Consider the following 24,130-nt stretch of genomic DNA (forward strand, 5'->3'; position numbering starts at 1 on the left):
CCAAAACTGTCATCGGTTTTTGTCATGCACATGTTAAAGCTTTTAGGTTGAATGGCTGTAAAAATGTATAAGCTGGCAAACCAAAGTGACACTTTAAATCAGGGGTGTCGAACTCAATCGCACAAGAGGCCAAAATCCAAAACACACCTTGACACCCAGGTCACAGCAGAACAGGATAAACATTTATTGAACACTAGAACTACATTTTTAAAACTTTAAAACCGTAAACTTTTAGCATATTTATGAATAATAAAAAGGCAGAAATATTATTCCAGAATAAATCAACTTAAACCTTAATTAACTTTCAATATTTTACTCTGCATAAAAATGTATTTTCTAAAAATTGTACAAGTTAGAAATGAGCTCAAGATAACATTGACTCAATAATAACAATAAAATAAAATGAACTGGGGGGCGGAATAGAATTACCCAGAGGGCCAAATCCGGCCCCCGGGCCTTGACTTTGACACATGTGCTTTAAAGTATCAGAGAAGTAATATGTGACTTTACCCTTCACTTCAAAATGCTTTTAAAGAATTTAAAATACTACTTTCAGGATCTTCTAACTCAACCTGTTAGTCGCCCTGTAGAACAGAACCTTTCCATAAAGCTTTGTGTATAACAGATTCAGAGTCCCCATTTTTACTTTGGTCTAACAAGTGAGTGAATATTCTCTGTATCCCACCGAGTCCCTATGCAGACAACCCCTGAACTCATGTACCCACGTCAATAGGATCCCCCTCCTCACTGCCTGGTACTATGTAAGCCCAGCCTGGCATTTGACACAGAAAAATTCAATGTTACGAATTCAAAGTTTCCCATCTGCAGGTCTACTCACAGCACATGTGACAGATATGTACAAAGTAGAAAAATATTTGACCATAACATTTTATGTAGGATTGGTGGCGGGACAGTGATGCCCTGCATGGAGAGGTCTATGACTTGAGATTTTGAAAGTATATGTAACTACACTGTAGCATCTGGTAAGTCTTTGACCCATAAAGTAGGTTCACTCTGACGCTTTGAGTTCTGGGCCAAGTACCAAGTTAACAATCCTCAACTCCATGTGTAAGGAGGGTTCCTGGAGTTCATATTACTGATAGATTTTTTTTAAATTAGAAAATCCATTCAACTTTTGTCCTGCATGTATTTAAGATGTGTAAATTACCAAAAAGTATAAATATTTTTTTCTTTTTCTGCTGACCAAGAACAGCCAACAATAAGCGTTTTACAAATGAGCTACAAATGTAGTAACTAAGTTTGGTTGGCTTTTTTTAAAACATTTTTTACAAAAGTATTTTTGTTTTGTTTTTCTTGTCTTTGCATTTGTTCTTTTCAGGAGCAGCTTCAGCAAATCGACTGCAGAATTTTCTCAGGCACCATGAAAACATGGACTAAAGTACTTTTTAAATTTGATTTTAATGTAATTAAATCGGTAATTGGTTAAAGTCAACCAACAAGTTATTTTTTATTACATGTTTTAGCCACTTCAACAGATTTTGATCAAGTCTGACTTCATCTTTCTCTCTGCAGCATATATATATATATATATATATATATATATATATATATATATATATATATATATATACTGTATATATATATAAAATCCTCCTTTTAAAATCCTCCTTTTATTTAAAAAAGAATTATCACTCGTAGCTTTTTTCTGAAATGAGGTCTGTCTGACCAATTACCTTGAAGTATTTTTTAAAATCGAGGCCGGGAAAACCATTCTGAACGAACATTGCCGAACGTTTCCGAAGGTGACGATGTGCGCACGACCGAAGGGGACCAGAAATGAGTGTCTGTGCGCGAGTGCTAAACTGAGCGGAGGTGAAGAAGAGGAGGATGAAGCTTAGAGGGGAGGATGAGAGGAAGAGTATAGAAAGAGACGAGCTAACTAAGTATCAATGAGTGAGTGAATGAGGAAGAAAAGATTCGGGTCATCCGAAGGGCCGAATTAAGGACTTTGGTGTTTTTGGACGACCTCCTCCGCTTTAATAACGGAAACTTTCAACTTTTACCCGCGGCAGCTCGGTCTGTTGTGCCTGGAACCGGCTTTGTTTCACAACGGGGGTGTCTACGATAAATGAAGGAATAAAATAACCCCCCGGTGATATTTCAACCCGAGAGGGGGATACCCTGGGACTGATTTTGATAAAGTTAGAAGAGGATGGCGGCCAACATGTACCGAGTGGGAGGTAAGGAATGGATTATATTCTCCAGACTCCCCCCACACAACGTGATTGTTCGTTTTCTACAACGAGGTAGCTAACTAGCAGCTAGCTAGCTGTGCTGTCTGTTAGCGGCTAACAAAGCTAGGTCTTAGTTAGCTTCGCTGCGTCTGTATCACGAGAATTACACTTTTTAGAACATTAGGGTTTGTTTTAGCTCACTAAAGTGGTTTTTAAAGTGTTGTAATGCGTTTACACTCAGTCTGTTTGAAGCGGCTGATAATAGATTTAGTTTGATGTGAGCTGGACATGCACCGCACCAAAACAGGGATATTTCGGTTTGCTTAATTTGGAATAACTCGGAAAGAAATAAATCTAACCATTTTTTCTAATTTTCTCTTATTTTATTTAATCAGAATGTGCCATTGCTGAGTTTCTAGCGCAGCGTTCACACCTTTGGAAAAGTTTAAATTCTGCACAGAAAATGGTTCCAATCTAGATTTACTAAACCGTGTGCAGGTAAAGGAGTTTATTTGAAAGTGCGGTGTGAACCGGTGTGCCTGCGTGTTTGTCAAATCTCATCGTTTCAAAGCAAACTCGGTGCTGCTAGCATTAGCCTCCGCCTGCTAGCCCTCAAAATGTCATCCCGATAGGAGCAGCATCCGCCGCGGTTAGCTTTGTCTGAGCGGGGCTTTAATTTGGTTATCACCTCCGCCATATCAGGCTGGCTGGACGGCAGCGGGCAGCACGCGCCCTGCTTACTCTGGCTGCTAAGTTTGGCTTCTTGCATTGGTGTTAGCAGTCGTCTGTTCTCACGAGACTTCTCCAGTCCGGAAATTGATGAAAAGCATCAACATTTCAATCATCTTATCATCGCACACGTTGGAAATCGGACTGCACGTTTTAGCATTGTTTGATCTATTGAAAACTTGAAGCTAAATAACTTAACTGCTCTATTACATTTGCAGTGCTGGGCAAATTTCATTATTTTAGCATTTAATTTCAACGTTTAATTTTGTTGGTATTTAGCACAAAAACACTGGTAGATTCTGCAAATGTGTCTATACCTGTATGGTCTGTAATTGCTGTAATGTAGGGGTGTCAAACTCAATCACACAAGGGGCTAAAATCCAAAACACACCTTAGATCACGGGCTGAACAGGATAAACATTTACTAACACTAAAACTACATTTTTAAAACTTTAAACTGTAACTGTTTAACATAATTATGAACTAGATGTATAGCATTACCTGCAATAATACTAGTGTGAATGCTGTAAGCTGAATTTGGCTGCTGAAGATGCTGAAATAGATAGTTAAAAAGGCTGAAGCTGAAATCATGGAAGTTAATAGCTGAAAATGCTAAGCTGATAGCTGAAAACACTGAATCTGATAGCCAGCTAAAATATTAACTAAATGCCAAATTAGCCTAAAAAACTAAAAAAACAAAACAAAAAAACTTTGCTTAGCCAAAACAGCTAGCCTGTAGCTGAATAATTGGCTAAACTCCAAAATATCCTAATAGATCTAAGTAAATGTCAAAAAGTCCAAAAAGCTAGCAGAATTCCCATTTTTATTAATAAAAATGTATTTTGTCAAAATTATACAAGTTAAAAATAAGCACAAGATAACATCGGGCCGTTAATAACAATAAAATAAAATGATCCGGCCCCCGGGCCTTGACTTTGACACATGTGCTGTAATGGTTCTGTTGGACAGAACCGTCTTCTGCTTTGTAAACCGGCGCTGGAGCATCCATGCTGGCAGATGGTTTGGTTTCTTGAAGTGCTTCTGCAGAAACAGAAGTGGGCAGACATTTGAGCTGCTTACAGCCTGTAAGCTCTCACAGGGGGCTGCACGCTATTTAGGTCAACTGATTTAGGCTAAGATGACGTGTTTGTCAATTTGATGTTTAAATATTTTAATGTTTTTCTACTGTAACTCGAATTGTTTTGTGTTCTTATCTGTGACGTAACTTTTGAATTCCTAAGACATCACAGCAAAGACGTTAATGTGGCTCAATGTCAAATTCAGCTTACAGCATTCACACTAGCATTATCACAGGTAATGTTATATATCTAGTTCATAATTATGGTAAAAAGTTACAGTTTTAAAGTTTTTAAAAATGTAGTTTTAGAGCGTTCAATAAATGTTTATCCTGTTCGGCCCGCGACCTAAGGTGTGTTTTGGATTTCGGCCCCCTGAGTTTGACACTCCTGCACTAATGGATCAAACTTTGATCCATTAGTGTATCAAAACTATTTCAGTCATATTTTCATTCGTCAGTCAAAATGTGGCTGAAGTAAAAGTCTGATTATTTGTAGTAAAGCTTCCAGTTTCCTTTAACTATTGAGGTTAAAGTTAATTTTCATCTTCTGTAAAATGTCTGCAGATGCTTCAAGCTTTATTTATACTCTAGATTTTACCTGTCAAAGTGTAGGCTTAGAAAAATCAAATGCTAAATACTGTTTTGATCCAGATTCCAGCTCAGATGAGGAAAACAAAGATGTTCAGGGATCTAATTATCTGGGAGTAGATCTATCAGAATTGAGCAGAGCTTGTGGCCGGCTGACTGTAGTCTGCATAACGATGCAAGCTTTTTCAAACAGCTTTTTTCATCTGCTCCTGATTCACAATTATTTTAATTTAAAAAATACTTAAACACAATTTTGAGTTTAATCTTAATTTTTCTGATGATAAAGGACATTTGATCATTAGAAAAATGCCAAAAGAACATGCTAAAAACACCAAACACATTTTTTATTGGATTGGATCTTTAATAAACACTTAAACTGAAAAGTTATTTTGCCCTCATCCATCCACCCATTTTCTTAACCCGCTAAATCCCTTTCGGGGTCATGAGGTTGCTGTAGTCAACCCAGCAGCTGTTGGGTGAAGGTGGGGTAAACCCTGAGCTGGGTACCAGTTTGTCGCAGGGCACACAATTAACCTATGATGAAGGATGTTTTGGACTGTGGGAGGAAGTTGGAGTGCCCAGAGAAAACCCGCACATGCACAGGGAGAATATGCACACAGTAAGGTTTTGAACCAGGGTCTTCTCGTGAGCTAACTGCTGCTCCACCGTACAGCTCTGAAGGATAATCTAAGCCTGAATCGTGTTCTCTGTTTTGTATTGTAGCCTTCTTACAGGACCTGGAGTAAGATTGCGTCATTCCTCAGCTCAAAACACAACGTTCTAGTTCTAACTTCACTCTCATCATAGGAAATGATTCCATCTCTGTTTTTAACAGCCAGACAGTCCCATCAGCACACAGCCCAATGATCATTAAAAAATAAGGCGTAGAAATCTTTTAGGAGTAGAGACACAGAGCATAACGCAAGTTCCAATCAGCACACTGACATTTATCAACAACACAAACGCATGGACATGCAGTAAAATCTACTTTAAAAACCCATTGAAAATGTAACATTGTCCTTTTTTACATTGTAAATCAGACAACTTATCTGAGACAAAATTGGATTAAAAACCTTACAAGAAAGTTTAGAGATTGTAAACTGAGACCCCTGTGTTTTAAAGAACTGGATTGTTGGGTTACTTTTTGACTTCTGGCTCGAAGACACAAGGTAATGCATTATTACTTAAAATCCCTTAAGGCACAGAGAATCCAGATGGAAGAAAATAGCATTTTACGATTAAAAACACGATAAATGTGTCTTTAATGTTTTTTTACAAATCAACAATTTTGTTTTATATCATCTTTACCTTCTCAAAAATATCCATAGACATTTTCAAACCTTCCTTTTACAATAGATTCATGCAGGAGTGTTTCCCTTCTCTTTTCCCTCAAAAGTTAAGAAGCTTGTGGGTGCCGTCCATTCCCTGACTTCATCCTAGAACCGGCCTCGGCAGCGTGTCTGCGTTTCACCCACGAAAAATGAAACTGAAACTAAAATAAAAAGCTCTTTGCTCATCACCGCTTTGGCAGCACAGACTCTGCCTAGAGGGGGCTGTTCCCCGCTTTCTTACGTCACAACATGACGACCCAGTCATTCTGGTGGGTTGGGAGGGGCTGGTGCTCAGAGAGGAATACTCAGAGATGCATGAATGGATCAAAACACTACTTTTTAAAGAGGAATTAACATTGGAATATGCTTAAAAGTTCCAAAAAGCTGAATTTTGTATGATTTAGACATTTTTAAATTTTCTTTTCAAATTTTATTTGTACCACAAACTAAACAGCTGTGTAAAATTAGTTATTATTAAATGATGTTCAGATGTTGATATTGGCCAAAAAGGAAATTTATTTCTTTGAATTACACATTAGTTAGTTTTTGTTTTATTCTAAAATACATTATAGCAAAGCCAACATTACACCAGTTAATGGTGCTAAAAGTTTATTAATGAGTGAGGGCTGTATTATTTGGTGTGCTGCCATCATCAAATGAGACTGTTCATATGATCTTATATCACCCGATCTAAGGCTGAGTTGAATTCCCAGTGACACAAAGTGCAACTTTTTTTTCTCCAAAAAATTGTAAACAAAATATGCACATACAATTATGTCTCTGTGAGACAGTGTAACAGCTAAGTCAGCAAATAAAACAAACAAACAAAGTGGGTGTCCTTTTTGTTCAGCATGAAAGTGTTTTCTGGACTGGAGAACCTGACATTGTTTTCCACATATCTTTATCTTACCTACTGTTGGTTGTCTGAACCGGGAATGTCTGAACAGTCAGAAGCTACAACCGCATGGGTGGTCAGGAAAAAGCACGACAGTTGGATTGGTCCATTCTGGGATTACTAGATGATTAATTTCTAAAGAATTGAGAGAAATGGAACTCATTTGAGTGTTAAATAATTGTCTGCTAATTTTGCCTTCGGTTTCCAAATTTAACTCAGACTAGGAAGTAGCAGGTCTTGCAGTTCCTCAAAAAGCTACTGGAGTCAAAGGGAACCAGTTTCTTGTTTATTCCCATGTTAAAAACTCTGATCTTACACAAAATTAAATGTATATAAGGCCTGAAAATATCTTCCTTTCACCCTTAACCCTTAAGCTCATTCGTCGTGTATGCCAGGCAGATATAGCAAACCCCAAACTGGATTAGGCCGGGTCACCGATCGCTGACTGAGATGCAACACAAACACGTCTTCTTTGGTTAACCACTCCCAATGGCTTTTAACTCATTCTTTCTCTTCATTTTTTCTATGTTCATCTCATTTCTTAGGACAACACCACCAAAATAACTCTGACACAATGAAAAGTAGTCAGTGCTCATCTTTTATAGCAGTGTATTTTTCAAAAGTACACCATTATGGGAAAATGTGTAAATGTACCACAATTAGTCCTTTTCCTTCCCCAGTGTCATGTGACTCATTAAATAATTCAAGTAGCTTCCAGACACATTGGTGCAACGTGCGCCCCCATCTATCTCCAGAGGAACGTCTCACCAAAGGATGAAGAATATAACATTTTACAGCCTCTTCAAACAAAAATAAAAGATCAATACTTGGAAAGAATCCATTGAGAATCAATCACAGGACTAAATATCATGATATCTCACCCCTAATATATATATATGTGCTATTCACTGGAGTCTTTATAAACTTTGGTCACAGGTTTGTTCTTTTCTTACGTGTCTTTATTTTTTTTTTTTCAGACTATGTGTACTTTGAGAATTCCTCCAGTAACCCTTATCTGATTCGGAGAATAGAAGAACTCAATAAGGTTAGTCTGCTCCTCAAACAGGATTCTAGATCTGCTTGTCTGTTCTTTTTGACATTGTTGTGTCTGGATTCTGCATCATGATACTGCCAACATGATCTGGTATTAATGTGTTTGTGTTTGGTGAAAATAACAGCTTGCTACTTCAACTCTCCCGACGTCTAAGAAAGGCGGCAAACAAATAAAATGTATTTGTAAAATGTTCTTTTTACTCCAGGTTTAGGATTTAATTCAATAGATGCTGAGATAGACGAGATGGTGAGATGTCTGTTTACTGCTGACACGTCTAATCAATAAGCAGAGAGAATATGTCCATGAGATTAAAGTGATCTTATTTATCATTCTTTGGACTTCTGCTTGTGTTAAAAGTCTCCAACACAAAGAAATGTCAACATTTCTGTTCTTTGGTACCAGATCAAAGATTTGTAGAAGTTCCTATGTTTTTTGTTTGTTTTTTTGTACAAAAGATGTGATACTTTATGACAGATCAGACCTAAACTGTTTTATTCCTTGCATACAGACAGCCAATGGGAACGTTGAAGCAAAAGTGGTGTGTCTGTTCAGAAGACGAGACATCTCAGGCAACCTCAACACTCTGGCTGACAGTAACGCAAGTGAGTACCAAGAGTTCCAGCACAGAAGGCTGCATGCCCTTTCAAATCTGATTCTAATGGTTCAGGTTTAAAACTGTGTTTGTTAATTTGGTTCACATGTGTTCCTGAATCAGATGTGGATCAAATCTTTGCCATTTGGTAGTTAAAATATCCGTAGCGACTTTACAGCTTTACCTTTTGGCTGGAGACGCCATAACCAACTTAGTAGTAAATCAATACTTTTTTATATTTGAACAAAAATACATGAGTAATGAAAAAACTGATTCTGAGGTTTCCAAATTCATTTCAGATAAACATGATAGATTAAAAGCATCTTTACAAATCAGCTTTGCATCAATATGCAGCATTACTAATGTAAGTGTTGATTAACATGCAAGAATCCACTGGAATTACACTATTTGAACGAGTTAAAGAGTTATGATAGTCGAAAGAACGGAGCTAAATCTCTGTTGTTAAAGGGTTGAGCACCTTGATAACATGTTCCTCTAATGCATAAGTCAAAGTCACGGCCCGGGGGCCGGATCCGGCCCTCCAGGTAATTCTATCCGGCCCTCCAGATCATTTTATTTTATTGTTATTTATGGCCCGATGTTATCTTGTGCTCATTTCTAACTTGTATAATTTTGATAAAATAGATTTTTATGGAGAGTAAAATATTGAAAGTTATTTAAGGTTTAAGTTGATTTATTCTTCAATAATATTCCTGCCTTTTTATTATTTATAATTATGCTAAAAGTTACGGTTTTAAAGTTTTAAAAATTGGTACTCTGCTAGCTTTTGGACTACTTTGGTATTTACTAAGATGTTTTAGGTTATTTTGGAGTATAGCTAATATTTCAGCTTCATGCTAGCTGTTATGGCTAACCAAAGTTTTTTAGGCTAATTTGGCATTTAGCGAATATTTTAGTTGGCTATTAACTTCAGCATCTTCAGCTATCAGCACTAGTATCTTCAGCGTCCAAATTCAGTTTACAGCATTCACACCAGCATTATCACAGGTAATGCTATATATCTGGTTCATAATTATGTTAAAAAGTTGCAGTTTTAAAGTTTGTGATTGAGTTTGAGACCCCTGCTCTAATGTTTTTTAAGGTGTGATGGAGGATTTTTTTTTGTTTTTTTTTTAATGGGACAATTCTGTGCTCTTCCTTGTATGTTTTACTGATATGTAAAGCATGTAAACCGTCCTGTGTTTTTTTTCTTTTTTTTTGCAACAGTTTGTGTCACATGACTTTCTACAGACTAACAGAAGTTGCAGACAAAAATATTTGGCTAATTAAGATTCACTGGTACAGATATAGGTTAGTGAGAAAATCTATTGAACTGTGACTGGGTTTGTTTCAATAAAAAAAAAAAAAAATAACTAAAACACTTAAAAAAACTATTTTGAAAGTTCAATCATAAAATTCAACCTGCTGCTGCATTTCTCTGAAATGGACTGTTTCCACGTTACCACACAGATATTTGACTTATTTACAAACTCGTACTGAGCTAACTGGAGGGTTTTTCTTCTATGGTGCATCTCTGCAGATGATCTTACATGACATGTTACTTTCTGAATCTACGCCGCTTCCTCTGTTGGTGTGAAGTATTTTTGTAAATCGCCTTTCCCCTCATCAGAGGCTATGTTGGGTTAGCTCTCCTGCATAAATGACTCATGGAATTGTAGACTTTTGAAGCAGATGTTTCTCCTCCTCCTGCTCAAATGTTTTCATGTATGGTGCTGTACAGAGCGGTCTAATGCAGATCTGTCTGTATTTGCAGGGGAGTTTGAGGAAGAGTCGAACCAGCCCAGCCTGACTGAGCAGCAGAAGCACCAGCTCAAACACAGGGAGCTGTTCTTGTCCCGACAGTTTGAATCCCTACCTGCCACTCACATACGGTGCGTGATTGAAAACAAAACTCTTCATTAACTGTCTGTGTGTTTGCACTTTGTGTAGACTTAATTTACCAGTCAGTTAGTCGTTTGTTTGTTTTAAACTCAAAACTATGATGCAGCCTTTGTAAAGCTGCGTCTGCCATTGTCTTTCACACACATGCGCAGTGTTAATCTAAGCTTATGTGTGCACATACATGAGTATGAAATCACGTAGGCAGAAGTGAGTATAATGCAGTCATATTTAGTATAAAATCCCCGCGTGTTCAATTAGTTTTTTCTATAAGAGCGATCTTGACTACACTAAGGAGTTGATGTTCAGTTAATCATGTACAGGTTTGGTTTGAAATGTTTTTTCAAATGTTTGAACATTTTTTTTTATACAAAAAAAATTCCCAATAGTGTTTTAATGATGATTATGAAGTTTTTAACCAAAGTCCCACAACCTAAATGTCTTAAAGACATTTTTCATGTTGATCTGAAGCCTATGTTTCCAAAATCTCCTCTGAGGGGGCGTGGCTTTTGAAGATCCACCCCCGACGCTGTTGTAGGAAAGTTCAGATATATTTTGACGATATTTTAATAATTATTCAGTGATTTATTTAGAGTTAGTGCTTTATCCATATTCAAAAGTTATTGTTCCTTCTGTGGTAAAATTCATCTTTAAGTATAAAATGGAACATAAAATGTTTGTTTTTTTAATGAACTGTTTTCTTTTTTCCCTTCAGTTTCTTATCAGTTTCTAAACATTTCTTCACTGTCTCCTCAGAGGAAAATGTAACGTGACCCTCCTCAATGAAACGGACGTCCTGGCCGGTTACTTGGATAAAGAAGTAAGAACCTGTTTGATTCTCATTTACATGTGAAGTACCAGTCTCCAGTCAATGTATCCTCGGGCCTTTTCTCAGAGCACATAGACGAGCTGCATGTGTGAGATGTTTCCTTCATGTTTTTAAAGGGTTTCAGGTGTTGAACCTGGATCCTCTCAGGTAAACTGCTGCTGTCTTCTGTCCAGGACTGCTTCTTCTACTCGTTGGTGTTCGACCCAGTGCAGAAGACGCTATTGGCAGACCAGGGGGAAATACGCGTAGGCTCCAAATACCAGGCAGAGATCCCCGACATGCTAGCGGAAGGTTAGCAGACCACCAAAACCTCATGACTGTTGACTGTAGCAGCACATTCTCAAACAGAGAAGGACTCCTTTGGTGTGGTTTCAGAAGTCGAGTCTCATGCAGTTGTTCTTCATTTCAGATGAATCTGATACACGAGTCCAGGAGAAGCTAGAGACGAAGGTGTGGGACCCCGACAACCAGCTCAAAGATCCACAGATTGACCAGTTCTTGGTAGTGGCCAGGTAATTTACCATTACCCACACTATGACACCATCACTTATAAAACTCTTCTATTATTTATTAAATCCAGGAACAATAACCAGTTTAGTTTTTGCTAATTAGATTTGTTATTGTTATTTTTCCCTGTTGTGAGTCTGTCCTGATGGTTTCGTTCTGTGAAGTGTTTGTTAATGTCTTCCTTTCACACATCTAGGACATTAGAAATGACTGGGTGCATCTCTTAAATACTATTTCATTTATTATAACAAAGTTTGTGAAGTTAGATACTTTTTGGTGGGTAACGTTCTCATTTTGAGGCTCTTGTTGTCACATATGGGTTAACCCTTTAACACCTGAGGCGTCGCTGAGATTTAAACACAAAATCTTGAATCTACTGTAACTCTTCAACCGTGAACAAGATAATTCCAGTAGATTCTGAAGGAGAAAAGTGTGTTAAACTAATATATTAGCAACGTGTTAGCATTTTTGGATAATATGGTGTCTACTGAGGTGTTTTGGGCTGATTTAGTGTTTCGCTAATATATTAGCAACATGTTAGCATTTTTGGATAATATGGTGTCTACTGAGGTGTTTTGGGCTGATTTTGGGTTGAGCTAATGCTTTAGCAATGGGCTAGCTTTTTTTTTGGTTAATTTGACATCTACTGAGATTTTTTGGGGGCTAATTTGGAGTCAAGCTAATTTTTTTAGCAACATCCAACTTGTTAGCATTTTTGGACAATTTGAAATCTACTGAGGTGTTTTAGGCCAATTTTGGGTTGAGCTAATATATTAGCAACTTTGGTTAACTTTTTTGGTTAAATTGCTAGTTTTACAAACTACAGTGGTGGATACTAGTAAGTCTTATAATTTCTTTATCTTAAGGTTTTTGAACCTGATAATCCCTATTTTTCCCAATAAACAAAAAACCATCAGAAAATGAGTTGTAAAATCATTAAATGACTCTGTAAATGTACAGAATACGTTTTTACTTTTTATGTATCTCATACATAACTCTTGTAAAGCTAGAACAAAATAATATTTTGGCTTTATAAACCTTTATTAAGTTTCAAACTGCCACAGTAACCAAGTGAAGTTTAATTGATGTGGTTGGTTAAGGAAGCCGTTGTTTTAAGAGAATGAATTAAATGTGTCATCAGAGATGTTAAATTAACCTGAATGGAGGCTTTCGATCCGATCCAGAAAGCTTGTTTTGGTATCTTGTATCCACCAGTAAAAGTCGTGTCTTTTTGACCTCCTCATGTCAGGGCTGTTGGTACTTTTGCTCGAGCTCTGGACTGCAGCAGTTCCATCCGTCAGCCCAGCCTCCACATGAGCGCAGCTGCAGCCTCCAGAGACATAACACTGGTGAGTGACACTGCTAAACCTTTACATTTTACACAGTTTTTGAGTAGATGTGTGTTTTCTCCTCAGGCATCTGTTTTCTGGTTCTGCCATAACACTAATGCCTCGAATCTTCTGATGTAATGGGTTAGAGCACAGACCCATGTGGAAAGGGTTTTAACACTCACAGCTTTAATTAGTCATTTCATTTGAAAACGATTAAAATAGAAGAACTATTTCACACTGAGCAGTTTGTTGTGTAAAGTTAAGTTTAGTGTAAGTTACAGTTTAGCAAACTCCATATGTGGTTGGTGGATTCAAATATTTCAGAACACAGACATGTTTATCTTCTTCCTTCAAATCAATATTATTTAGCGTTTTACAAAAACAGTGGCAGAGGCAGTTTTAAATGCTCAAACGTTTGTGTAGAGAAAGATCTAGAGAGAGGAGCTGTGGTTGGATGATGAGTTGTTCAGGACATGGATGAGAGCTGAGTCAGTGGTGGGATGTGTTCCTGCAGGTGATGAGGCTCAGCGAACATGGAGAGTCTCTGAATGATCACGTGAACATGAAGACGTGATTTCTGATGCTTTTGTAGAGGGTTTGAAATTTATAAACCCGATCTGTAAACATCATCTGTGTTTTCAAGAGTGCAGCATCAAGCTTGTTAAGCAAATGTTTGCAGTATCTTCTCCTACAAGCTGCAGGATTGTCAGATTTATGAACACGCTCTTGAACAAACAGCAAGTTTGATGCAGGTCGAAATAGGTGAGAGATGCGTAGATCTCTGTATCCAGATGTACAGCCCAATTAGTTTAGACCAGGGGTGTCAAACTCAATCCCACAAGGGGCCAAAATCCAAAACACACCTTAGGTCACGGGCCGAACAGGATAAATATTTATTGAACACTCTGAAACAAAATTTGTAAATCTTTAAAACTGTAAGTTTTTAACATAATTATGAAGTAAATATATAGCATTACCTTCAATAATGCTAGTGTGAAACTGAATTTGGCTGCTGAAGATGCTAGTGCTGATAGCTGAAAATGCTTAAATTGATAACTGAAAACACTGAAGCTGATATCTGAAAATGCTGAATTTGATAGCCAGCTAAAATATTACCTAAATGCCAAATTAGCCTAAAAAAAATTAAAAAAAAAAACAGGTTAGCCAAAACAGCTAGCATGTAGCTGAAAAAATAGCTAAACTTCAAAATATCCTAAAAAAAGTGAAAAAAGCCGAAATTAGCTAAAACAGCTAGCATGTAAATAGCAGCCTAACTCCAAAACAGCCTTAAAAACTTTTTGACATAATTATGAATGATTAAAAGGCAGGAATATTATTCCAGGATAAATCAACTCAAACCCAAGAGAGCAAGATAACATCGGGTCATCAATAACAATAAAATAAAACAATCTGGGGGGCCGGATAGAATTAGGGCCTTGACTTTGACACATGGAATTTAGACGGTCAGAAACCATTTGTGGTTGCAGGTTGTTGTTCTGCATTTATTTGTCACTAAAAAGTTTTTGATGTTTTGCTGCATTCCCTTTCCAACCATTTTCTGTGACAGTTTCATGCCATGGACACGCTGCAGAAGAACAACTACGACCTGGCTAAGGCCATGTCCACGCTCGTGCCTCAGGGAGGCCCGGTTCTGTGTCGGGATGAAATGGAGGAATGGAGCGCGTCTGAAGCCATGCTGTTTGAAGAGGCTCTAGAAAAATATGGCAAAGACTTCAATGACATTCGCCAAGATTTTGTGAGTTTTTTCTCTTTGAGACCATAAAGATGTACAGTGGGAATTCAAATGAGCTAAGAATTGTCGCTAGATAATTGGAATTATCTGTAAAATACATTGTTAACTATAGTAAACATGAACAGCATGAACAACTTAGTGCAAAATTGTTGTGAGCAACAGAACAAAAATTCAATAATTCAAGTAGCTGCCAGACACATTGGTGCAACGTGCGCTCTCTATCTACCTCCAGAGGAACGTCTCACCAAAGGATGAAGAATATAACGTTTTACAGCCTCTTCAAATGAAAATAAAAGATCAATATTTATAGAGAACCCATTGAGAATTAATCACAGGACTAAAGATATCTAAACATATCACAATGTTGATATTTTTGCACACCCCTAATTACAAATGTTTCAGATTTCTGTTTGTCCTCTGTAACATTAGAAATACAAACATTATTATAAAAGATAGCTTTTTCCTTAAACTGCGTCCTAATGAAGCAAAGATTCAGGTTCACAAACAGCAGTGAAAATGTGCTGCAAGAACAAGACATCCGTTTAACAACAGGACAGAGTTCATGTCCTTCATGTTCAGTCTGGATTAAGCTAACCTGTGTTGGTTTTCTTTAGCTTCCCTGGAAGTCTCTTGCAAGTGTAGTACAGTTCTACTACATGTGGAAGACCACTGACCGCTACATCCAACAGGTGTGTTCCAGAGCCACATCCTATCCCCATAACGTATCAGGGTTTTTACTAACCAACGTGTTTCTGCTGTAGAAGCGACTAAAAGCAGCAGAGGCCGACAGCAAGCTCAAACAAGTGTACATACCGACCTAGTAAGTGCTAGTCTCAGCTGCTGTTCCTTTTGTCATATCTGCCCTCTCATAATCACTCTTTCTTCTTCATCAGTACCAAACCCAACCCCAACCAGATCATGGTGCCAGGCAGTAAGCCTGGGATGAATGGAGCAGCAGGCTTTCAGAAAGGGCTGAGCTGTGAGAGCTGCCACAGTAAGTGCAGCCTCTTCATACACATCCCTTTATATCACAATAGAAGATGAACACCTCCCAGTCCTGATGTCTATTTACTGTAAATATGCCCATCCACATAGTAATGTTTAACTGGTTGTAGATGTACCTTTTTTTGTTTTTTGTATGTATTACACATAAAAGGAGCAGAAAATTACGTTTTCTTCATTCTGCTTCCTTCATTTCCTCAGCAAAACATGTCTTGTGTTGTTTTAATACATTATGTTTATGTTCTTCCTGTGAGAATTAATAAAGGTGAATGAATTTAAAAAAACACTGTTGCTTTCTAGGACATGGAGTTGTGGGTAGTAATCCTGCCCTCACTTTCCATCATCCATTTCTTTACATGTCTTCCTGCTAGCTTACAGCCCCTCACAACCTCAACTGAACATTAGTGCTTCTGCAACAACATGATGAGCAGTATCAGAGCTGCTGTACGGTTTAGATCCAGATTCTACACAGACAGGAAAACAAAGACGTTCATGGATCTACTAGCTAGCTCATTGCTTAAATACTAGCTAAACTCAAAAATAGCCTAAAATTTCCTACTAAATTAAATTAGTCAAAAACATTACCCTGTTACTTAGCTATTAGCTACACTTTAACTTAGCATAAAAACCCAGCCTATTTAGCAAAAACGCTAGCACATTGCTTACCGGTAGTTGCTAGCTAAACTCCAAAATAGCCTAAAATTCCTCAGTAAACTAGATTAGCCAAAAATATTATCATGTTGCTAAAATAATAGCTAAACTCAAAATCAGCATAAAAACCTCAGTAGATAACAAATTAGCCTGTTAGCATGTTGCTAAGATATTAACTAAACTACAATTTTTTAAAATCACTATAAAAGATGAAAACACATTTTGAACTTTGAAAACTTATTAATTTCCTATGGAGCATATTTTGCTCAATATTTCATAAACTTTCAAGTTTATGAAAACTAAAAATACCAGCAGTAATGACCTGAACGAGCTGAACGTTTTGATACCAAGATCACTGAAATCTCTGAAAGTGCGATTAAGTTGTTACATGCTGAAAAGCATATGAGAAGGAGCAGGAGAATGCTAACGCTTTTGGCTAATTTATCTACTGAGGTTTTCAGGCTAAAAACCTCCTGCTCCTAAGCATTCACACAATTAAGAGATACTCCAAAGTACTGTTTGAATCTTGATCTTCTTTATATATGTCCTCCATCATCCTAAAATGCCACAAGAACATGTTGAAACACCAGTTCATTGGAGTTAGTCTTGACTTTGAGATGGAACTTCACTTCTAATGCTTAACAGAGGCTAAAAGAATATAAGTACCTATGTAAAGAAAATGATGTTACAAAACATGAATTTATAATTACCTTCAACTTTATAATCTGCCAGCTCAGTAAATGTGGTATTAAGCTAATGCTAACATGCTGGTAGTATTAAAAATGGAAAGAAACAGGCTGTCGGCTGAACGGCTAGAACCAATAAAGAAACAAACATCTTATATTCCTGTTTGACCTAACGTCATGTTTTCTGTCTTTCCCAGCGGCTCAGTCTCCTCAGTGGTATGCGTGGGGTCCTCCAAACATGCAGTGCAGACTGTGTGCTTCCTGCTGGATCTACTGGAAAAAATATGGAGGCCTGAAGACCCCCACTCAACTAGAGGGAGCAGCGAGAGCTGGCTCTGTAAGTCTGTCCACACAGTCAGCTCATTGGAAACACTTCCCAGTCTGTAGTTTCCCTGACTCCTCTTCCTGTGTTCAGGAGTCAGGCCCGCGCGCCCACATGACCCGCCAAGAAGTTCAGGGCATGTCCCCTTTCACTCGCAACGAGGGCCGAGCCAAGCTGCTGGCCAAGAACCGCCAAACATTTATCCTCCAGACCACAAAGTTGACCCGCGTGGCGCGGCGAGTGTGTGAGGACATTCTGCAGCCACGCCGCGCTGCACGCCGACCCTACGCCCCCATCAATGCGAACGCAGTCAAAGCTGAGTGTATGTACTCATGAAATGTATGACATACGTGGACACTGCCTTAACTCAGAGTGGGACAGGATGATGTTTGTTTCTTTTTCTTCAGGTATGATCCGCCTGCCCAAAGCCACAAAGACCCCTTCAAAGAGCAAGTCTGTACCCCGACAGTCACTAGCCAACATAGTAAAAGAGTTAGGTAAGATCATTTCAGAGCGCACCTTATTGATTGATAATATATTAGCTTGACTCCAAATTAAATTATCAAGTATTTTTTAGGATAAAGTATACTGAAATTTTACATTATTTTCTATAGAAGTGTAGTGCATTCAAAATCCTGTTGTGTTTTATTAAGATAAATCTCTATTTTTATAAGAAAGACGTGAATTTCTTGTTTCTTGATCGACCTCAAAGCCGGTCTGAATGCTACATTTGGTTCAGATTCTCCTCTGTAGAAACGGTCAGTGGGATCAAATGAATTCTGAGATGTCCCTCTAAATGTATTTAGAACCAGAATAAAATATAAAACTTTATAAATAACAAAGTCATTGCATTTATTGATTGAGGACAATTTTTATGGAACTATTTTGGGGCCATGAATATTTGAAACCCAAATAAAACATTTTGAAAAGCAATACTGATATTTGGCCAAAAAAAGTCTTGAAACTGAAATTTTGAATTTTGAAACCTAAAAGACAGAACATTTGAAGCTGAGAATAATTCAGTTTATTTTAGAATAGCAAAAACGTTTTGGACATTTTATATTTCTTTTGGAGAAACAACAATAATTTTTTCAAAATGTTTTATTTGGGTTTCAAATATTTATCGACCCTAAATAGCTCCATAAATTTGTGGCTTTATAAATATATCACTCATAATTTTATGTTTTTTGTGTAAAAATATTTTTCCACGAAGTTTTAATTTTTCTTTAGACATTTCTGTAATTAATTAAAATATATTTTTTCTGTTTTAACATGAAAAGTGAGCCTTTATTTTTATTTTTGTACAGAAACAATACGCTTCCAGGCTTCTGTTATATCATCAACAAATGCTGGCAAACCGTTTTCTAAATGAGGGATCGACTAATAGACACTGAAATGAGAGCGTGGATGTTTACTTTGTCCTCCAAAGATCATTTACCTGTTCTGTTGTAATCTGGAGTCATCTTGTCTTCTCCTGCAGCCATTTCTGCTCCGCTGAAGCTGAAGGCGTCCAGAGGACCGCCAACCCCCATCAACAGGAACCAGGCCAGCCAGCCTCGAGTAGCTCAAAGCCTGCTGGGAAAGAGAGGCTTCGACAGCGTCAGTGCTCCTCCCACTTTGTCCTCATATCTAAAATATCACTAAAGGTTTTTAGAACCTCCAGAACGCGTGATCGCAGGTCATCAGAAGAGTTTTCACACCAGCAACTTTTCAACACTCTTCATTTGTTTTGTTTTATTCGCTCAAACACAGAAAAAAGACTAAAGTTTTGTAGCCTGTGAATCCTACGTGTTCTGCATTCTCTGATGCTTTTTAGCGTCACTCATTTTACTGAGTTTACTATGTTAAGTTTAAATAAATAAAGCTATATCTGGCTAGAGAAATATCTTGAACAATATTTGTGTGCTGACTTTTTATGAGAGGTCAAATAAACTGGAACATTTTTGTAAATGTCATCAAAATGATCATTTCAGAATGATCTAAAATATGCTTTTTTTTAATTAATATCATAGACTATGAACATAATGCATTTTGTCTATAAAGATCAACTTTATCCATTTGACTAGGATGGAGGTCTGCAACATGAAGCTCTTTTATCTCTCCATGGTGGATCCTTGTTCAAGCATAAAATAAGTCATAGAGACTGCTGATCCAGACATGTCGTCCGTCAGAGTCAGCAGCTCCCCCTAACCAAAACTACCTAAAGAAAACAAATAAACAAAGCCTGAAAACTAAGATTACCAAACCCCAAACTAAAATAACAAAACCCAGCAGAGTAAGACTACTGAGGACAAAGAGGGTATAATTACTGTCCCTTCTATGTATGAATTTATGTTTGTTTTTTTTATAGTCTTGTTATTTGAACCTTTAGTCCACAATAATAAATTATTCTATTCTATTCCATTCTTCTTCCTCCTTCTAGATTTTGATCAGTAGAAAACAATCCCAGATGGCTCTTTTATTGTTAAAGGTTGCTGACCCCTGGATTAGGAGATCCTTGAGTATCACCAAGAGCTTTTACAGGAAAATAATGAGAAAAAATAATAATAAATAATATATATATATACACACAATTTACAACACCTGTCATACAATTTCAATTAAAATGATACATATTGAAAAGGGATTTTCATCAAATTATTATGCAAGCAATATTATTTATTGATATCTTAATTTTTTCTTTTGTTTTCGAGTTCTGATATTTGACTGAGATCTGAATCAATTCACACAAAGTAAACCATTCGTACTCTTAGTTTTCTAGAGAACAGAAAGTATAAGTCCAGGAGTTGTGGTAGAACATGCTGTAGCTGAGGTGTATGTCATCATTTCAGAGGAATAAAAAGTTACGCTTGTGTTGTTTCTTTACAGGCTGCAGGAGGAGCTTTCCCGGCCAATGGAAGGCCGTATACATCAGGTATGAGAACCACTTCCCAGTCAGTCATCAAGCGGCAGAAGGTCAGCCAGGGGGAGGCTCCCAACCCTGTTGTGTTCGTTGCCACGAAGGACACCAGGTACATCACTGGAAAACATGTAAAAAACATCATTTCAATCTAGTCTCATTCAAGTTAGAATTACGGAGCAGCCAAGATGCATATTGTTGGATGTTGGTGTTTTTACTGCACCAAAGGCCAAATTTAGTTGTTCGAATAAGAGATATTTGTGGTTTTTTGGGGTATTTTAAGGGGTAATTTTAAAATAGGAATGTTTACCAGCCAACATCATGTGAAGAGTGCTGTTTTTTGAGTGTATAAAAACAAGCTCACTGAGGAGCACTGTGAGCAACGCAAACCATTTTCAGAAAGATTCTGCCGATGCCTCTCATCACATGGCTGTGCTTTTATATGTGACCATAGCTTTAAGCATGCTTATTGTACTTATACCAAATATCATTGATAGTTTGGAAAACAAACTAACTAAAAATAAAGACAATAAAGATGATAGTTTATTAAACTTATAATGAATCCTGCAGCTTTTGTCCTTAATTAGTTTCTGGGATTAAAACAAGATTAAATCAAATATAAGAGATAAGGAATAAACTTTCCATCAAACTTTTTTTTCACAGATGCCCCGCCCCTCAAGATGACGGAACAATTTAATATCATTTTTATATATAAAATGTATGTAGGGTCAAAGGTCACCTGTCAAATTGAGTTTGATGGAAAGTATATTCCTGATCTCTCTAATGAGGTCGGCATCTGAAACAAGGAACTATTTTTACTAAAGATAAAGTTTTGGTCTCATTGACTCAAATATAAATAAGTAAATTTTTTAGGTGCTGAACGCTCACAACTTTGTTCAACTTTACTACACTCTGACTCCATATAATGTACAGTAACGACTAATCCACTAATTAATTAATGATCCACTATTTTAATAGTCGATAAGTCGTTGAATGGTCAACTAATAGTGGCAGCTCTGGACTCAGTGTCAATCAGCTTTTCTCCACATCAGAATCAGCTGATTCCTGTTGATCAACAGTTGAAGAGTTAAAGTAGGTCAAAGAGTGTTGTTGGCAACACCTCTGCTGTTAAAGGGTTAAAGCTCATGTATTTGTCTCTTTAGTTTAGAGCAGGGGGGTCAAACTCAATCGCACAAGGGGCCAAACTCCAAAACACACCTTAGGTCGAACAGGAATAACATTTATTGAACTCTCTAAAACTACATTTTTAAAACGTTTAAACTGTAGCTTTTTAACATAAATATACCTGCAATCATGCTAGTGTGAATGCTGTAAGCTGAATTTGACCACTGAAGATGCTAGTGAAAATAGTTGAAGATGCTGAAATTGATATTAAAAACACTGAAGCTGATAGCTGAAAATGATTAAGCTGATAGCCAGCTAACATTAGCTGAATGCCAAACTAGCCGTTAAAAAAACTTAGATTAGCCAAAACAGCTAGCATGTAGCTGAAAAATAGCTGAAGTTCAAAATAGCCTTAAAAAAATGATAAAAAAGCCTAAATGGCTAGCATGAACAGCTTGCATGTAAATATTAGCCTAACTCCAAAACAGCCAAAAAAACTTTTTTAAAGAAGCCTAAATTAGCCAAAACAGCTAGCATGCAGCTGAAACATTAGCTAAACTCCAAAATAGCCTAAACAAATCTTAGTTAATGCCAAAATAGTCCAAAAAGCTAACAGTATGCCCATTTTGAAAACTTTAAACAGTAACTTTCTAGCATAACATGAGTTGACACATTACAGGTTGATGTGCTGCTACAGCTCTGAGTGTCTGTCTCGCCCCATCAGGGCCCTGAGGAAGCATCTGACTCAGTCTGAAATGCGCCGGGCTGCCAGAAAGCCTCACCTGCTGGTCCGGATCAAGCTGCCGCCGCCGCCGCCCCGCTCCGTGCCCCTGCTGCCCTCCAGCACCAGCGAGACCATTGTCCTGGAGGACTAGGGGGGTGGGTTTTATGAGGGTGGGGGGTTGTGTTCACTTTTGTCTTATTTCCCTGATTTTAGTCATGTTTTTCTTTACCCTTTATTTCATCCCCCACTTTTCTAACACACCTTTTCTCTCTCTCACACACACCTTTAAGGTAGAATAAGCAGATGCACACCGACCCGTCAGCTGGGGTCTGGAGCGTTTCACTGCAGCTCACACCCCTGTTGATGTCCCCTCTTTTAATGTATAAATGAATCGGTGGGAGAGAGCACCTTCATCCATGTGTTGTGTGAAGATCTGACACCGTGATGCTGGTCACGAGGCAGACGGGAACATCAAATGTATCCCATCATGCTTTTCCCTTCAGCGTATGCAACTGTGGGACATGCGGACACAGGTCCTTCAGTCACTGTCCATGCAGTATTCAGTCGTTTGTAGCCCAGACCACGTCAGGAGGACAGAACCATGTCACATAGATGCATACTTGGCATCTCCCTCTGCTTTACAAATGTCAGAATAGTGAATAGAAAAGAGGTTTAGCAAACAAACGTGGATGTTTGTTAGTGTGCATAGCAAGTTGTGCATATTGAAACAAACTGAGGGCTAAGTGTCGGATCCTTTCAGTGTTTCCTGCCTGGTGGGTTTCATCTTTTTGTTGTGAGATGCTGCAGCCCCATCACTGAGCTCAGCAATCATCTAGAACTGCTCCAGATTTTGAGTCCAGCTTGTTGTTTTTTGATGGACTGTCTTAGCTGATTGTTTTTTTCATGGCTAGTACAGGTTGTGTTTGGCAGCTCATTCTTCATGCCCAGCAGAGCAGAGAAAATGACTAAAGGAAACCTCGTTTCCATGCCTGCTTTTGGTACGTTTGCTAAAAAACCCAAAAATGTCTTCATCGTTATTAGAGGTTCCACTTTCCAGGATGGAATGAGTTCAGTTTGGAGTCAAACAAACAGTAATGTGAAACATTTCTGTACACGTCAATTTGGGCCAAACAATGTTTCTCTTGCATGTTGACCATGAACTTTTCTGTAGAAGTAATCAACCAACCCAGAAGCAATGCTTCTGTCATTTGATGTCACATGAATGTCCCACCATCCCAGCTGGTTCTTTATTTTACTCCACTGCTTGTACAGTTCTTAGAGTCCTAGGATTCATTTGTTAACTGGATGATCCGATATCTGAGGTACCATCATTGTATAAGCAATTCCACTGATTTTTTATAAGTGCACTTGGTCTCTCAAAATTCAATCCTCACAGAAGAAAGAAATTGTCCGTTTGATTTTTCTAACTGGTTCTGGTTCTGGATGCTGTAGCTGCAGGTGAACTGAGCCTGCTGAGCATCATGACACATTCAAAGGGACTTTGTGCTGATTTTTGTAAGTTGGACAGACAAATGTGCTCGAACTGAAACTTTTGCCCCAGTTTTTATTATCCTGTCTGTACCTGGAAATATATCTTGATAAGAATAATAAAGATTTTCTCCATGGTTTAACAGGAGTTTCAGCTTCATTCTTTCATTTCTCTGCATCCTCCAGCTCCAGCAGACACTAGTGAGAGGAGGAACAGCTCCACTGAACCGCATTCAGCATTTTGGAAAGCAGTGCTCACTTCACCTGTGAGTTACACTAGAGCAGTTGAACAATTAACTTGGCTTTCTTAAATTAGCTATCAACTTCAGCGTTTTCAGCTATCAGTTTCAGCTATCAGCACTACCATCTTCAGCAGCCAAATTCAGCTTACAGCATTCACACTAGCATTATCACAGGTAGTGCTATATATCTAGTTCATAATTATATTACAA

The 24,130-nt window shown here is 37.8% G+C and overlaps 1 protein-coding gene across 1 annotated transcript; it reads left to right on the plus strand.

Annotated features, from left to right (window-relative positions):
- The first annotated feature begins 1,737 nt into the window (after positions 1–1,737).
- mta2 (metastasis associated 1 family, member 2) lies at positions 1,738–23,821 on the plus strand. Its single transcript, XM_024288000.2, has 18 exons — positions 1,738–2,201; positions 7,794–7,861; positions 8,379–8,472; positions 10,237–10,354; positions 11,118–11,181; positions 11,364–11,481; positions 11,600–11,702; positions 12,947–13,046; positions 14,596–14,784; positions 15,396–15,470; positions 15,543–15,601; positions 15,675–15,775; positions 17,318–17,457; positions 17,536–17,764; positions 17,850–17,939; positions 18,923–19,041; positions 20,311–20,453; positions 22,191–23,821. The coding sequence occupies exons 1-18, from the start codon at positions 2,174–2,176 to the stop codon at positions 22,339–22,341; spliced, it is 1,989 nt and encodes a 662-aa protein (XP_024143768.1). The 5' UTR covers positions 1,738–2,173; the 3' UTR covers positions 22,342–23,821.
- The last annotated feature ends 309 nt before the right edge of the window (positions 23,822–24,130 follow it).

Source organism: Oryzias melastigma, linkage group LG18 (genome assembly GCF_002922805.2).
Source record: "Oryzias melastigma strain HK-1 linkage group LG18, ASM292280v2, whole genome shotgun sequence".
NCBI classification, from domain to species: Eukaryota; Metazoa; Chordata; class Actinopteri; order Beloniformes; family Adrianichthyidae; genus Oryzias; species Oryzias melastigma.